The 16,850-nt window shown below is 64.4% G+C and overlaps 2 protein-coding genes across 2 annotated transcripts; one reads left to right on the top strand and one right to left on the bottom strand.

The window, feature by feature from the left end:
* The first annotated feature begins 2,594 nt into the window (after positions 1–2,594).
* PRICKLE4 (prickle planar cell polarity protein 4) lies at positions 2,595–10,435 on the top strand. The gene is made up of 8 exons (XM_076357938.1): positions 2,595–2,736; positions 7,159–7,311; positions 7,520–7,627; positions 7,708–7,845; positions 7,949–8,149; positions 8,407–8,593; positions 8,770–9,087; positions 9,381–10,435. The coding sequence occupies exons 2-8, from the start codon at positions 7,162–7,164 to the stop codon at positions 9,872–9,874; spliced, it is 1,596 nt and encodes a 531-aa protein (XP_076214053.1). The 5' UTR covers positions 2,595–2,736; positions 7,159–7,161; the 3' UTR covers positions 9,875–10,435.
* Positions 10,436–10,648: 213 nt separating this feature from the next.
* On the bottom strand, positions 10,649–16,137 carry LOC143170067 (uncharacterized). Its single transcript, XM_076358002.1, has 14 exons — positions 16,040–16,137; positions 15,633–15,746; positions 15,256–15,417; positions 15,006–15,167; positions 14,756–14,917; positions 14,443–14,534; positions 14,090–14,226; positions 13,841–13,983; positions 13,596–13,727; positions 13,191–13,307; positions 12,910–13,032; positions 12,291–12,449; positions 11,557–11,664; positions 10,649–11,217 (listed from the first exon to the last, which is right to left on the bottom strand). Exons 1-14 carry the CDS (start codon positions 16,079–16,081, stop codon positions 11,035–11,037), a joined length of 1,836 nt encoding a protein of 611 aa, XP_076214117.1. The 5' UTR covers positions 16,082–16,137; the 3' UTR covers positions 10,649–11,034.
* Between the last annotated feature and the right edge of the window lie 713 nt (positions 16,138–16,850).

The raw sequence follows: 16,850 nt of genomic DNA, 5'->3' as shown, positions 1-16,850 counted from the left end.
TCTGAGGCAGGAGGGGGGTGCTGGGGGGTTAGGGGGGGATTTGGGGGGGTCTGGGGCGGGGGGTGGTCTAGGGGGGTCAGTGGAGGGGGATCTGGGGGGTCTGGGGTGGGTGGATGCTCTGGGGGGGGCAGTGGAGGAGGATCGGGGGGGTCTGGGGCAGGAGAGGGTGCTGGGGGGTTAGGGGGAGATTTGGGGGGGTCTGGGGCGGGGGGGTAGTCTAGGACGGGTCAGTGGAGGGGGATTGGGGGGTCTGGGGCAGCAGGGGGTGCTGGGGGGTCAGTGGAGGGGGATTTGGGGGGTCTGGGGTGGGGGGATGCTCTGGGGGGGGCAGTGGAGGAGGATCAGGGGGTTCTGGGTCAGGACGGGGTGCTGGGGGGTGCGCGCTGCACCCAGCCGCCCCCATTCACAGCATCCCTGCGCACCACCCGCCCCAGTTCCACCAGTATCAGAGCACTAAAGCAGCACAGTCATGGCAGCCGGGTGCTGGGGTCCCACAGGCGGCTGCACCCCCAGACCGCCTCGATGGGTGCTCGACCGCTCGCGGTCGGGCTGCACGGGGTCCCGACTCAGCCCCGGCACTCCTGATGTGATGTGCTAAATAATAATGCCCGCGGCCGGCATTTGGCCTCGGAGGAGGCACGGCTTCCCGGCCGGGAATGTGCGGGGTCTCCGGGAGGGTTCAGGGCACGCGCGAGGGGGCTGCCCTGCACGCAGGACAACAGGGGGGCCACGAGGAGAGTTAGGCTGGGCTGCAGATTTTACAATTGTCATGTTTACACTCGAAATTTTTACAATTGCAATCGCTCTGCAATTACAATCCCACCTGCGCTGTTACGGCGCGGAGCTGTCGGACATCAGCCACGGCTTCGGAGGGGCGGTGGGGGCTGCCGGCTCCTCGGCCATGACACGTGAGCGCTCCCGCTCTGCTCCGGCGCCGAGGCGTGTGGCTGCAGCCCTGCCCTTTCCACGAGGACGCTGCTGGCCACGCACCGGTTGCTCCGAGGTGTTTTGGCAGCAGGGAAGCCCGACGGGCCAGCGTCCTGCCTGTCACACGCGCACGCTCGCCCGGCACCCGTGGGGGACCTCGTGGCATTTCCAGGGCGGTGGCTTCGGTGGAGCGGCGGCTGGTCCCACCTAGGAAAGCCCCAAGTGACCCATCTGTCGAGTCTGAGTCCCTGTACCCAGCTGGTCTCCTAACGAGGACTTTGCCCATTAATCTCTCCGCCGTGCAGAGGGACGGTGAAGCGTGGGGAGTGCAGGCAGCAGCCGCTTCGCAGCTCGGGCTGGGAGCTGGCAGCGGGGAGGAGGGGGGGGGCCCACCACCACCCGGCGGTACAAAGTCCATAGCAGCAAACGGGTCAAGATACAGCTGCGGAGACCAACCTCCCACCAAAGCCAAACAGCGGATTAACTTCCCCGGCGCAGATCTGGGACCTTAAAGGGTCCCTGGGGAATTGCAGCACTGGTTCGACAGCCCCGATGGGACCCCTCTGCGGGGAAGCGGAGAGCGGCAGCCTGCAGAGGTGCTCGCCTGCCCCTTCTCCTTTTCCTCCTGCTTCTTTCCCTGCCCAGGTGATTTTGCAGAGCTATAAACCACCAGTGAGCAGTGCAATAACCCGGGCACCAACACCGCCCTGCACGGCCTGTCTCAGCAGTGCCAGCGGCTTGCCGTGGAGCCTGGCCGCTCTGACAAATTACCGTCACTTTACAGATTTAGGCTGCAGTCCTGACCCTGGTCCCAGGGACCTACGAGCCGCCTGCACCCCTCGGAGCCCCGAAACAAGACGCAGCTCCTGGGCAGCGAGGTGCTCGGACCACGCGGGTGGCAGAGGTCTGGTCCGGTCCCTGCAGACATGGGTTTTTGGGGGATGCTGTGCCTGTGCCCATCCCCAAAGTCACATCAGCAGGCAGGAAAATCTTATGGCATGTGAGAAATACACAGAACTACAACAAAGACGCTCTGCCTTGCGTCAGAGACTGATAAATCTTACCCTGACTCTTGCCCGAGTGCAATTGCTGCAGCCGAAGCCGGTCTAAATGGCTTTTGGGAGACTCGTCAGGTGTTCAGGGCTTGCGAAAACTAGGACATCCTGACTTGCCTCTGGCTAACTCCTTTGTGAGAGCCCAGCCAAAGTTTCTCCACCTCTAAATTGGGGTGTAATGACAGTTCCCCTCTTTCATGAAGCTTCAACTCTTTCTGATCTAGGTAGGAAAATAAATCACCGCGCGGATCATAAAAGTCATCAAAACGGCAACCCGGGGTGAACTGAGCCGCAGATGGAGGGAAGGGCGCGGACGCTCGGAAAATGAGAGGTAGCGAGAAAAACAGATGTCATCTAGAGCTCTTTCCCCTGTAGGGTTAATGTACACCCTCCCCTCCGCCATCCTTTGCTCTTCCCCTCCCTGCCTGCCGCTGTGATTCCCTGCCATTGGCTGTCTCTGTAGGTTTAGGCTAAAAAGCCTGTAATTAGGACCCCGGCTGACACAGATCCAGTTTCCTGGGCAGGCAGATTAAAAAAAAAAAAAAAGAGAGAGAGAGAGAGGAAAAAAAAAAAAATTGTTTCCCTGACCGAGCTTGGATGTTTTCCTTTCGCTTTGCAAAGTTTTCCCTGCTCAACCTCCATTCCCTCGCCTCCTCCGGAGCAGGGCGGGACGGCGGCGGCCGGAGCAGGGCTGGAGCGGCCGGCGGAGCCCGGAGCGGCGGAGCCCGGGTACCGGAGCGCGGGGAAAGGGCAGGTAGGTGAGGCTGGAAAGGTTTCCCGGGGTCGGTTCTCTGAGCTACGTGCTGAGCTGGAGGAGGAGCAGCTTGGGAGCCGGGGGGACACCGGAGAGTCCCCGTCCGGGAATTGTTGCAAGGGGAAGGGGAGGTGAACGAGGGCAGAGGGTGGGTTGTTTGGGTGTTCTTCTCTGGGAGAAATAAATGGGGGGAGCAGAATGGTATCGCTGCCCCCGCAGTCTTTGTTTTCGGGAAAATGTCCTCGGAGAGCAGGAGGCGACGTCTGCTCCATCGTGCCAGACTCTGCCATCCCGGGCTGTGCGGCCGTCTCCGGAGCGGGCAGGTGCACGGGGCTGGCAGGGCTGCCCGGCTCCCTCGGCCGAGGAGGGTCTCTAGGAAGGGGTGTTGGCTCCGCCATCCCCCCTCCGCCCAGGCTTTAGGCGGGAATGGGGTGTTTCAGGGTTGGTGATGGAGCTTTCCACTGGAGGCGGCTGGGCCCCGTCACACACCGACGTGCCGGGATGAAATCCGATGGCCGCGGGGGAGAGGTGGGGTGGCAGGTCTCGGTTCGTACCCGCAGATGTACGAATGGCTGAGTTACGGCAGGTTAATGGGTTACTGCTCCCCGCCGAGCCGGGGCAGCCGGCTGCGCCTGCGCTCTCAGCGTGGGGGAAAGCACACTAAGAAAAGCCCTTTGCTCACGGGGGGAATGTGTGAGTGCTGCAAACAGGCCACGGCGTCGGCCACGGTCCTCTCCGGTGACGTGGAGGACATGGTGCCATATGGCAGAGCAGGATGCTGAGACGTGCCCCACCCCCTCACCCCCCCCCCCCCCGCAAAATCATTTGGGGGGCTGCACTGACCCTGTCCCTCCACGCTGCTGGCCCACAGGACAGCCGTACCCAGCCAGCGGCACCCAAGTGTTGCTCCACCTCGTGCCATCCCAGGTCCAAAAGCCACCGTGGGCTCCTTCGCGACACAGGCTCCAGCTCGGCCAGCCTGGCTTGGGCTGCATTGCAGGACTAACTGCTCCGGCTCGCCTTGCCAGACCTCAGCTTATCTCACCCCAGAAGAGATGCATCTTTATTGCTCTGCATCTTTATTTCCACGTACCTTCATTGCAGCTGTGTTGACAGGAGCTCAAGCAAAAACAGGTTATCTTGTGGGTGAGGCGGTGAACGCAGAGCTATGCCTCTGAAAGCTGCCAGTGCTTTTGGGCGCTTGAAAGGGGGATCTGGTCTTTTTGGTGACGGTGAGCTGTTGCGTTTCCTTAGGGTCGTGGAGCTGGGGGGTGTTTGGTGCTTCTGAAAAATAGGCTAGAGGGGTTTGAAAGTGGGTCTTTGAAGATGGAGAGGTGACTAGAAAACCAAAGGCCGCGGCAGAGATGCAGATCAGCCCCTGGCCGTGCTGGGAACCCGGGAACAGGAAGGCTGTGCTGAATGCGAATGGGCCAGGGTGGCTGCACTGCAAGTTAATGTGTGACCTTGGCAGGAGAGGGCTGGGAGCCCGCACGCTCTCCCACAGCCGGCTGGAGATGGGGGCTGCTCCTGGGGAGCCAAATAAGATTAATATTCCCATGAATTTTAGCCTCTTTACCCAGAGACCTGTGACTGCTTCGCAAAGGGCTGTAGCTACTGTGGGAAACGTGCTCGGAGCAGGAAGGGGAGCCCTGCAGGGCCACCGAGCCCAGCGGTGCCAGCACCGGCACTGGAGCCTGGATGGCCATTTGCAGCCGTGCTAACACCGAAAGGCTGCAAGCGGGCAGGGGAGCACGGCAGGGATGTTGCCCATCCTTCGGAGAGCACAAGGGAGCTGAGCAATCCCAGTCTGGAGGAGCTCCCACGGGCAGGACGAGAGGCTTTTAAAGCAAAGGCAAATGACAGCCAGTGGCACTCAGCCTGCCCGACTGGTCCCGCACACGTCCCTCCTGGGGGGACACACCTCCAGTGCTTAGGTCTGCACTAGCAGGGGGGAGCAGCTCCCCAAAGCGCCCTCCTACCATCTCCCCCTGATGCCTGGTCCAGGCTCTCCTGTCCCTGTTTTTGAGGGCAGGCAGGGAGCATCCCTGTATCCCTTCTGCAGGCCAGCAGGGAAGAGCAATAGCAGGACTGCCTGGAGGCGGTGAGGGAGGGCAGGAAGGAAGAGGGGACAGACCTGTTGGGGCTGCCTGGCTCCTTAGCATGGGAGGCGTATACCACTGTCACCGTCTAGGGCTAATTACAGGGACTTGTCTACAGCCCAGACGGCTGCCAGCCGGCGTAATCACATCAAACCGGGCACAGCCCCATGGATTCACAGCAGCCAGGAGCCCTGCCCTCTCCGCTCTCCCCCAGCATCACCCCACTGGGCTCCCTGCTGATGGCCCTGGGACGAGGTGCCCTGTGCACCCTGCTATGGGGCTGGGGTCACGCGGGCACCAGCGGCTCTGCTGAGTCCGCGGAGCATCCGGAGGGGGTCTAATTGCAGCAAAGCCCCAACAGATCAGACAAATGCAGATTGGAGGCTTAATAAGCCAAGCACAGCCCGGGACTGCCATCCGCCTCCTGTGGGGAAGGAAAAGCAGAGACATGTGTTACCCAAATAAGGCAGCAGCGGAGCTGGGACCGGTCGCTGAGCCCACGGAGGTCACCATTCAGGGATACATGCAGTCCTCCTGCCCATTCAGCATCCCCAGGGATACGTGCAATCCTCCTGCCCATTCAGCATCCCCAGGGATACGTGCAATCCTCCTGCCCATTCAGCATCCCCAGGGATACATGCAATCCTGCACAGCTGTAGAGCCAAGGCTGGTTACTGGCCCAACACCAGTGACGGTACAGTGGTCCTTCACTAAGCAGCAAGGCCAGGGCTCTCTTTGGGCTGCAGATACAGAGTTGGGTCAGATGATTTCATCCCTGTGGAGGTCCTAGAGCCAAGCACAGCTTTAAAAGCACCATGCAACCAACCCTGCAGTCTGTCTGGACTAACCCCAGGGCTGGCAGAACCCAAATCCTAAGAAGGAGCAAGCAGCCCTTTTGTTTTCTTCCGCTGATTAGCCAATCTGCAGCGTTAATCATTGACCCAGGTGCATGGCAGGGAAACCTGAGCTGCCTGGGCTGATCCCACCCGCTCCCAGCTCCAAAGCTGGCCACGTTTGGGTGCAACATCCCGGCACCCCGAGATGTTGCATAGGAAGGGGCAGCTGTGGTGGAGGGAGCACAGTGAGAGCAGGGGCTGAGCCAGGGGTGTCGAAGCTGTTTAGTGGGAGCAGTAGGGATGCGGCCGCTGGGGCTGGCCAGGACGGCCCTGAGAGCACAGGCGGGGGGGGGATAAACCAGACCTGCAGAAGTACCACCCCAGTGCGGAGGAGTGAACCGGTCCTCATGGTGGCGGTGATGCAGGCAGACCTAGGTGCGTGGCCTGGGGGTTACCACCCCTCAACCTGAGCCCGTGCCAAGCTGCTCGCTGTATAAAACACTTTCCAGAGCAGTTGATCAGTCCATGGTGGGCACTGCATGGGGTGAATCCAGGGGTGTCCTGGGGCCGTTTGGTTGCAGCACCGGGTCTTGCCCCCAGAGCAGCGGCTCAGCTCCATCCCACCTGCATCCCACCCTCGCTCCCCATGCCGGGGCAGGAAGCGTGGGCAGAGGGCGTCGGGCTCCGGGCCGGCGTCCAGGGAGCCCCAGGAGCCACCGCATCGCCATCTCGCCTTTGTTTTGGAAAGCCAAGGCAGGAAGGAAGCGAGCGGTGAAAAGCGCCGCGTGGGGAGGAGGGGACGGGGCCGGATGGGTTTCCACTGCGTAACCATTAGCCGGGCGAGGTGGTGGCGGCTGGGTGAGCCGGCCGCCCCGGGCAGGAACAGCCGCTCAGGGCAGAACAATAGCAGCCTGAGGGGAATAAATTATTTTCCACTGAATTGGACTAGACCTCAGTCTCCTCCCACTGCCCTGCTCAGGGACAGGCCACTAGACCAGGGATTAGCCGTGCCAGCAAAGGGCTGGCGGCAGCCGGGGAAAATCTCCCGCTGTGGGTGAGCGAATGGCCGGTGCCGTTTCCCAAAACCTGTTCCAGCTTGAGCATGGACACCCAGGGTCTTCCCTGCTTGGTTTCACCCCATCACCATCCCTTCAGCTCCTCCTGCTTGGCAGACGAAGCCCCTGCCCTGCCGAGCACCCATGTCCTCGGTGTGGGTTTGCTTATAACCCCTGCAGAGAAAGGAGCAGCCTCTAAAAGCCCTTGGACTTCTACAGGCGTTCAGCCGAGGATCTCAAGGTCGTGGTGGCGTTGAGCATCATCCCGGCTGGACCTGCCCCGAGGTCCCTCCCCGGGACAACGGGCTGCTCGTCCTGCCGCCACGTGGAGACAGGTCGGCGCTAGGCAGGTGGGATGATACGTGTCCTGGGGATGGACCCCTGCTCCCCGCCTCGCCGAGAGTCTCACCAGCTCTGATGCTCTCTCCCCAGCTCATGTCCCTGCCGAGCCCCGCATGGCCCCAGCGAGACGAGCCTCCCCCCTGCAGCACTGCCACCGGCCTCCCGCCGGCCTCATCCGACAGTGACTCCGGCTGTGCCCTGGAAGAGTACCTGGAGCCCCCTGTGGACCCCGCTCCCTCTGAGGTGGGCAGCACCCCGGGTCTGGCGGGGCTCCCTCTGCTCCCCGCTCTCCCTCAGCCCTGCAGGTGCCATCCACGGGTGGTACCCGCAGCCCAGCACCCCCAGCCCCGAGATGAAACACGCATTTTAGCAACCTGAAGCAAGGCAGCTTAATTCCCCAAGCAGATTTTAAAATCTGCTTGTGTTTCTCTCTCCCATGCGACATCCCAAGGTCCCGGTGTGCTTCGGCACCCGCTCGCCGCAGCCTGCTTCTCCCGCCGACAGGATCCGGCTCCGCGCCAGAGCCCTCCTGCAGCAGCTGCCTCCTCAGGACTGCGATGTAAGACATGTATTTGCTGGGTGCTGCCCACCCTGGGCTTCACCCACCGTGCATCCTCTCACCTCCGCCTCCCCATGCAGGAGCGGTACTGCCCCGACCTCGCAGAGGAGGAGAGGAGGCAGCTACGGGCGTTCAGCGCCCGACGGAGACGGGAGGCCCTGGGGCAGGGGCTGGCATGTCCCGTGCCGGGTCCCTGCCATGGCTGTCCCTGCAAGAAGGTGAGGCATCCCCCGCCCAGAACCGGGCAGCACCCATTCCCCAGTGGGAACCTGTCCCCAAAAGCCAGCCTGATCCCAAACCCCGCGTCCCTCTGCCTTGCAGTGCGGCAGGAAGCTGAACAAAGGGGACCCGGGGATTTCGGCATCCCGGCTGGGGGACCAGTTCTGGCACCCATCCTGCTTCTCCTGCCACTTCTGCCACCAGCCCCTGGTGGACCTCATCTACTTCCAGCAGGATGGGAGGATCTACTGCGGCCGGCACCACGCCGAGCTCTTCCGACCCCGCTGTGCCTCCTGCGACCAGGTGGGTGCCGGGCAGGGGAGAGGCTTTTACCTCCCTTTTGCTGTTGTTAAAAGCTCCTGTGCTTGGCTGGGGGCTGCAAATGCAGCAAGAGCCGCTGATGGGCAGGAGGAAAGGTTCCTTCCTGAGCCTTACAGAGAGCCCCATGCCCGTGCCAAGGCACGGGGGCTTCTCCTCTCTCCTCGGCACAGCAAAGCATCCTCCGGGCTACGGGTTTTCTAGCTGGGTGCTTAGAGGATGGGTTGTTTCCCCCCCTCCAGCTGATCTTCATGGAGGAGTGCATCGAAGCGGAGGGCCGGCGCTGGCACCTGGAGCACTTCTGCTGCCTGGAGTGCGACGTGCCCCTGCGCGGGCAGCGCTACGTGATGAAGAGCGGCCGGCCCTGCTGCCGCGGCTGCTTCGAGAGCCTCTTCGCCGAGCTGTGCCAGGCCTGCGGGGACCCCATCGGTACGGCCCCTGTCCCCCCCTCTCCGGGGCAGGGTGCAGCGGGGCTTCCCTGCCCGGGCAGGCGGGATGTGGGCTGGAAGGGCTGCTGAGCCAGAGCCCCGTGGCTCGGTGCGGAGGATGGGTTTTGGCACACGGCGATGGGAAGAGCCTCCCCCTCACCCGCGGTTGCCCCTCAGGTGTCGACAGCGAGGAGGCCACCCACCAAGGGCTGCACTGGCATGCCCGAGCCGCCTGCTTCTGCTGCAGCCTCTGCCGAAAGCCGCTGCACGGGCAGCCCCTCACCTCCCGCCGCGGCCGGCTCTTCTGCTCCGAGACCTGTAGCCTGGGACAGGATGCATCCTCCACCGCCTCCGACTCCTCCGACTCAGCTATCGCCTCAGCCCCGTCCCCCGACTCGACGCCCCTCTCCCGAGCCGGCCCCGCCAGCAGGACCGTGCCGGGGACAGGCAGCACCTCGGCGGCCGGGGGCTGCAGGCAGCGGGTGGAAGGGGCTGGTAGGGATCCTACTGCTCCGCTTGCTACATGGCGGGAGGGGAGTGGGAGTAAAACCAGGCTCTGCTCAGCCCCTGGGTACTTTATGGGGTACATTGCATGGGTACAGCCCAGGGCTGGAGCAGCAGCGACGAGCCCCCAGCCCAGCTCCCACAGGAGGGTGAGCGCTGGCAGCTGGGGTTTGGTTGGTACAACCCTGCGTTGCATCCCGGGGCAGCCTCCCCTGCACGAGGGGCTGTAGCAGGGCAGGCTCGGCCTTCCCCTTCCTCACCCATCCTTGCTTTCCTTCTTCCAGAGGCGTTTCTGGATCAGGCCTCCATGCATCCAGCGTTCAGGAGCCTGGAGGACCACGGAGCAGCCGCTAAGGAGTGGCGTAGGGATGCTGGGAACGCAGGGATGCTGGGACCACCGGCCGGACACCCCTCCGGCCCCCAGCCCAGCACAGAGGGTCCAAATGGGCCTGGAGCCCCCAACCATCCAGTTCTGGGGGGCCCTGACCCACGAACACCCACAGGCCATGGAAACCCACATTTCCAAGCGGGCATGTCCCCTGCCCGATACAGCCCACGGCCGGAGGACATCGACCTACAGGACATCACGGAGGAGGATGACTCCTGGTGTCCCACCTGCTCTTCATCTTCGGACTCGGACTCGGAGGAAGAGGGTTTCTTCTTCGGGAAGCCCATCCCCAAGCCTGGGATGAGCTCCCTGGGCAGGGAGCCCCTGGGGAGGGCTGGGAGCAGGACGGCGAAGCCACGGGGCAGCAGCAAGCACTGCAGCGTGTCCTAGCAGCGGGGACAGGGGGGGGACCTCGACCGGCACTGCTGTCCTGCCAGCCCCTGCCACAGTCTCAACGCGTTCCAAGTGCGTTTTGGACGCAGCCCAAGGCTGGTGGGGAGAAGCTGCTGGGATCCTTCCCCCCGGCAGCTGCTGGCAAAGCACAGCCTGCAATTCCTGCCGGCCTCTCCCGCAATTAGGAACAGGTAAAGCAGGTAGGGAGCAGAGAGCCGGCAGCCCGCACCAGGGCTCCCATCTCCGACAAGGCGGCAGCCCCGGAGAGCAGCCGCGCACAGGGGAGGGCGGCCGGGTGCTTAAGACAAGGGCAGCTGCCTGCATCGCCCCGCTGTGGGGCTGCTGCTGGGGACCGATGGGGACAGGAGGGGTGCTGGCCGCCAGGGTCGGATCCTTCCCTTGGACACCTCTTCGAAGGATGAGCACCACTGCCAGCTGCTCTCCATCCCTGGTGGCACTCTGTCTCCTGCCGCCACGGGGAGGGGATGGGAGGGGACCGGGGGGCAGCTCTGCTGCTGCCGCAGACGATGCTCCAATAAAGCTCAGCTGAGACCTGAACGCAGGAGAGCCAACACATCTGCCCTGTTCCTCCCCACCCCAGGGTCACTGCGGTGTTGACCATGCCACCGGAGGGGTGTGATCCCAGGGGACAGCCGCTGCCCTCCGCTGTAGCTGGGGGTCCCCCGTAGTGGGTCCAGGATGAGGGTCCACAGTGGGACCCCTCCCTGTGCATGCCGGCCCCAGGAGAGTGAGACCAGAGCGATGGCAGAGCAGGGGCTGCAAAGATCGCGGCTCGTTTATTTTTAGATTTAAAACCAAGAACAATCCCCGGGGTTTCGGGGCACATCCCCGTGAACCAGGAACGGAACGAGGAGCCGGGGCGGAGGGGAGTTCCCCGCAGCCGCTCATCCCTCCCACCACCCTCCAGTAAAACCAGCTCCCCCTTTTGCTGCACATACAGGTCTGGGCAGGGATAAAACTAAGCACACACCCCCTCCCTCCATCTCCAAGGGAGGGTGGGACCGCGCCAACACGTCCGTACCACCTTGACCTGAGGGCTCAGCACCAGCACCCTGATGCACCGACACGGTCCCCCATCATCCCCCCCAACCCGGGTTGGCAAGGGGGGGTGTCCGGCTGCTCACCCTGGCCCCCCCTCAGCGGCTGAGGGTGGCCGAGTCGTAGCTGTTGATGAAGTCCTCCAGCTCCTGGAGGTGATGGATCCGGCCCTGGCGGAGGTTGGCCCTCAGCGCCAGCCCCAGCGCCGCCTCCATGGAGGGCTCCTTCTGCAGCAGCATCGTGGCCACCACCGCGATGGTCAGGCTGAACTGCTGGTATGACTGCAGGGGAGCGGCACGGGTCAGCATGCGGCACCCCAAAACCTCCCCACCAGCAGTGTGCAGCCCTCCAGGAATATTTTTTCCCCCAGGGCTGGTCCACAAACCCCCCAACAGCGTATGTGCCCCTGCAGAGCCCTTCTCGCCCACAAGCACCTTCCCCTGCAACCACCAGCACCAGGAGGGGGTTTCTCCCCAGTGTCCCCAGAAATGCCAAATTCACGTCCCACATCACCTGGCATCGCTCCCGCCCCATGGTTCAAAGGGTCCTTAGGCAAGCCCCCCCCCCCCCGGCCGGTCCCAGACCCCTGCGCGCCTCAGCTGGGGGCCACTGGGACTCACCAACTCGATCTCCTCCTTCCTGGCGAGGACGGTGGCGGAGCGGAGGTCCACGCCGGCCGGGGAGGATGCCGGGAGCGCGGTGCAGAGCTGGCACCGGCCGCCCGCAGCCTGGGCGGTGGAAAAGGTGAGGAAGGGTCAGATGCTTCGAACGGGAGAGAGACCGGGCAAGGCTGGGGCCAAACTGGGGCTGCTGGCACCAACTGCCAGCCAGGAACTGGTCACCCTGCGGGGAGGACCTGCTGGGACCTTGGCTCCCCAGGGTGCTTGTTTGCCACCCTTCCGTCGGGTGCGGGAGCTGCCCCTTGCCCCCCCTGCCCCCAGCCCTGGCAGCATCACCGCCGAGAGCCCCGCTAGCAGATTTCTCTTCCCATTAGGCAGTAATTAAGCCACTCTGCAATGCTCTCGTTTGCTTCGTTAAAGCTCGAGTCCCAAGGTTGTTCACGCTCCAGCACGCTCTCAAGCCTCTAGTTATTTTTTTGGCCTTTCTCCCAGCTGTCTCACGTTTATCAGCATCTCTGGCGCAGCCGGCACCGGGGCTGACACGGGCTCTGCCTCCAGACAAAGCAGCGCTTTAACCCCAGCCAGTAATCCTGCAAACGGGGAAGCCAGAGGGATCCCACTCCGCTGCTCCTGGGCTATGGCAGTATCCCCGAGCCCAGGGCACCTGCCCCCCATGGGGACCCGGGGACGCCTCGGGGTGAGTGTGGGGGAGTGGAGGCACCCCAACGCCGTACCGGCTCCGTCTCACCAGACCCAGGAGGATGCCGGGTCCCCGGTGAGATCGCTGGTGCTGCGCAGACGTCGGAGCCGGCCTGGCTGGGCTGTGCGTCGGGCTTCGTGGTAGCTCCTGGCAGGACCTGCGAGTTTTCGGATGGCTGAAGGCCACCGAGAAGCTGTGAGAGAGAAAGTGGCTGGGGAAGGAAGGCAGCAGCCGCACAGGAGCCAGCACTGCTAGCACACCCCTGCCCGCAGCAGCGGCCTTGGTGGGCTCTCCCCTGGGGGGTGGACACGCCATGGAGCTGCCCACCACGTGCCGACACCCGCCCCATCATGGGCAGCTGGTCTACAAACCCCCCAACAGCGTATGTGCCCCTGCAGAGCCCTTCTCGCCCTGCAGCCACCAGCACCAGGAGGGGTTTCTCCCCAGTGTCCCCAGAAATGCCAAATTCACGTCCCCCATCACCTGGCATCGCTCCCGCCCCATGGTTCAAAGGGTCCTTGGGCGAGCCCCCCCACCCCATGGCCGGTCCCAGACCCCTGCGCGCCTCGGCTGGGGGCCACTGGCTCGGCTTCTCCAGCTCCGCTCGGCAGACGCTGCCGTCCCCGGGAACGCGGGCAGAGCTCAGCACCCACCTCTCCAGCGGAGCCGGCCGCCGCGTGGACCCTCTCGGCAGGCTCCGGAGGGGCTGTCGGACTATGGGGATGCGACCCGCCACCTGCACCAGCCTTAGGGACACTTTGGCTGCACGGCTCTACCTGTGCAAAGCATTACAGATGCACTGCAGAGCCCACGGCGAGGGCTGGCAACGCCGCCCAGGCAAGGGGAAAAAAGAGGTTTGCAAAGGGGACTGCAAACTCCCACCTCCCCGTGGGCGCTGCTTTTAGGTGGGAAGAGGACACGCATTAGCTCATACCTCAAGGTGCTCCCCTGTCTCGGCAGAGCTCTCCTCCGGCGGCGCTGGCTCCGTTTCCGAAGCAGAGGGGCCCTGGCCGTGGCTGCCCGCAGGTTCCTGCCTGGCTCCCGGCTCGACCTGGGGACATGCAATGGCATGAGGCCGGGACACATCTGGCCTGGTGAGAAGAGCTGGGGGACGGGACGGACGGGGTGCTAAAACCCAAAGGAAACCACGGGGCTTTGCAGCCCCAGAGAATAGTCAGGAAAATGTCCGTGCCTGGCAAAGAGACAGCGAGGCGAAGAGCGAAAGGGCTGGATGAGAGAGAGAAGGAAGACGTTACACCAGCCGAAGAGACCCCCGAGCCGGGCACCTCCAGGGGTGCGAGCATCCCTGCCTGCCCCCAGGACAGGGGTGCTCTCCTACCGGTGTCGCTCCTGCTGCCTGCTCCGGCTCCGCAGCCTCTGTTGGGGCCTGGGGATCAGCGGCTGGGCTCTTCTGAGGGGCGCCAGCCCGTCTGGGGGACTCTGGGACCTTCCCGCTCACCGCCGGCGGACCCTGGGGGAAACCACGCTGGTTAGGGGCACGGCGGCACCACGTGGGGCTCAGACCGTGCAAACTCGTGTCACTGCTGGGTGCTGGGATGGAGGGGGGGGGTAAAAACCCACAACCTGAGCCATCCGCTCCCTGCTCTGTGCACCACCTTTGAAGGAACTAGGTGGCTGGGGAGGATCAGGGTGCTGCGGCTCTTCTTTGACCCCCCGATGGCTCATCCCAGAGTGGGAAGGAGAGGACCTGGAGGATGGCTGATTCCCTGCGGAGCGAGAAACACAATGGGAGCAATCTGCTCGCTCTGCCCAAGGTGATGCTGGCGAGCACAGCGTGGGGCCCCTCGCAGCCGATACAGGGTCGGCACAAACCTCTGGAGGGCCAGGGACACGGGAGGCGCTTGACCAAGGTTAACTCTCGGTGGCCACGGTGAAGGCGTCGGCAGTGTTTCCCACCCAGGCCACGGTAGCCCCAGGACGGGCAGCCATCCTGGAAGCGGCCTCGCTCCCTGCAGGAGCAAAGGCAGCCCCAGGGAGGGGGATTTAGGCTGGAAGGGGTCTCCGGTGCAACCCCCCCCCCCCCCCCGACCCTGAGTAGGGCCAGCTTCAACGCTGCATCACCCCTTGGCTGTGCACTGGAGCAGAGCCTGGCCCCCGCGCCCCTGCTCGCCACCCCATAGCTGCGCGGTCCCCCCACGCCCCTCACCCTCGGCACAGGCACCCACCCTGGCAGGCTGGCGGGGGGCCAGGGTGGGTGCTGCTCCTCACCGGGGAATTCAGGCCAGGCAAAGCAGCCGGGGCCGGACGGCGGCAGCTCCTGCGGGGAAGGGGGTGGGTTTAGACACGGAGCAGGACAGGGGATGCTGTGACTGCAGAGCGGAGAAGCTGGGCTGCTGCTGCTCCCAGCGCCGTGCAGGGAAACCTGTCCCGTGCGCTGTCCTTGTCACCAGGGCAGTGAATGGCCCCTGCCCCATTTCACCTGCACCCTGCCCTCAGTCCTGCGGCCGCTGCCACCCCCCCAGCCCACCCTCCCCTCACCGGGTGCCAGCCCTCTCTGAAGCAGTCCTCAGGTCCTCGGTTGTCTTCTCTGTCATCCCAAGGGGGCAGCGGGGGACAGTCGTGGGGTGCCCATCTCCTGTCCTTCTCATTCCCACGGAAGTCAGCAGGGCCAGGGAAGGGTCTGGGGTCCCAGAGACCAGGCTGCAACGGCAAATCGCCACTGGTGAGGATGGTGGCACGCTGGGGATAGCCACACAGCTGCCACCCCCCCAGCCCACCCTCCCCTCACCGAGTGCCAGCCCTCTCTGAAGCAGTCCTCAGGTCCTCGGTTGTCTTCTCTGTCATCCCAGGGGGGCAGCGGGGGACAGTCGCGGGGTGCCCATCTCCTGTCCTTCTCATTCCCACGGAAGTCGGCAGGGCCAGGGAAGGGTCTGGAGTCCCAGGGACAGGGCTACAACAGCAAATCACTGCCGGTGAGGATGGTGGCACGCTGGGGATAGCCACACAGCTGCCACCCCCCCAGCCCACCCTCCCCTCACCGAGTGCCAGCCCTCTCTGAAGCAGTCCTCAGGTCCTCGGTCATCTCCTCCATTGTCCCAGGGGGGCAGCGGGGGACAGTCGTGGGGTGCCCATCTCCTGTCCTCCTCATTCCCATGGAAGTTGGCAGGGCCAGGGAAGGGTCTGGGGTCCCAGGGACTGGGCTGCAATAGCAAATCACCACCGGTGAGGATGGCAGCTCGCTGGGGTGTTTTGGTTTTGCTGCGTTTCCCCCTCCCTGCCACAGCCCTCAGCTCTTTCTGCTCCTCCTGCTCCTAGGGGAGCCCCCAGTTTTGGCCACCCTGGATTTGTAAGTGAACCCTGAGAGCGCCGCCTCCCCTCGCTGCACGGCTGCTCGCCCCAGCCCCTGCCCCCTTACCGGGCGCCATCCGCTCCTGCCTCTCCCGTGCTGGTGCTCCCAGGGCGGCTCATCCCAGACGTCCTGGGGGCCGTGAGCGCAGGGCGGCGGTGGTCCAGCCTGCCACGGACTGGGCTGCAGAGAGGGCACAGGGAGATGAAAGCAGGATGAGACCCTCACCTTCGCCCTTGCACCGGCTGGATGCTGAGCCAGCACAGGGAGCCAGGAGCCCGTCCGCCCTCCTCTCCCGGCCAAGGTCCCAGACGATTCCCAATTCCTCCCCATACTGCGGAGATGCTCTCCTGGCTCCTTGGCATCCCGAGCGATGGAGCAGCGGGCACCCATCCTTGCCCCGCAAAGCTCCTCCACTCCCAACCACACTGGCAGCTCCAGCTGCGTGGCAGCACGAGGGTCGCAAAACCACTTACCTCCCTGGGGAAGCTCCTCCTGCAGCCCAGCGGTGAGAACATCTCGCCAAAAGCTTGTCCTGGCCCCGGTCCCAGTGAGGAGAAGGCCCCCGGGAGGTCAGCACCCAGCTGCAAAGGGAGAGGCGAGGGTGAGCACGTCCCACAGGACGTCACTGCCGGCTCGGGGACGGCTGCCGGCCAGGTGCCACCTGCAGCGCTCCCGGCTCCGCTGAGTTGGGTCACCTCCAGAGCCACATGGCATCACTGCCAGCGAGGACCCGCAGGAGATGGGGTGAGCTGGGGGCCACACGGACCCACTCCCCGTCCCAGGAGGGGACATGGGTGCTGGCAGTGCCGGGGCTGCTCCCTCGGCACCAGGTACCCCCACACCCTGCCCGAAGCAGCTCCCCTTGCCTACCCGAGCCTCCGCTTGCTCGCAGCCACGTTTCAATCTCCCTGTGCAAACCGCACAGGTCACAGCACCCAGCGGCACCACCCTGCTATTGTCCCACGGGATCCCAGCCGAGCCGCTCTCCCTCCCTGGCGCCGGAGCAGGGACAAGCCGCCCGCCGGGTGCCCCCGGCCAGCCGGGCACTGCAGCGGGGTGCAAGCCCCACTCCAGGCTGCGTCCCGGCCCCTTGCTGCTCCCACGGGCAGCCTGACACGGGCACGGGTTGGGCTCTCTGTAGGGGCGAGGGGGCTCAAACCCTGCAGATGCAAAGGGGCATTTCCCAGGCTCCCTGGGGGACAACCTTTGTGGCTTCCCCACCGCCGGGCCGCAGCGGCTGCGTGGGTCAGACAGAGATCAGGGCTTATCGCAAGGGGTGCAGTC

The sequence above is a fragment of the Aptenodytes patagonicus genome, chromosome 22, assembly GCF_965638725.1.
Source record: "Aptenodytes patagonicus chromosome 22, bAptPat1.pri.cur, whole genome shotgun sequence".
Classification (NCBI taxonomy): Eukaryota; Metazoa; Chordata; class Aves; order Sphenisciformes; family Spheniscidae; genus Aptenodytes; species Aptenodytes patagonicus.
Note: the sequence above shows the minus strand (reverse complement) of the source record. Positions and strands in the feature narration are given on the sequence as shown.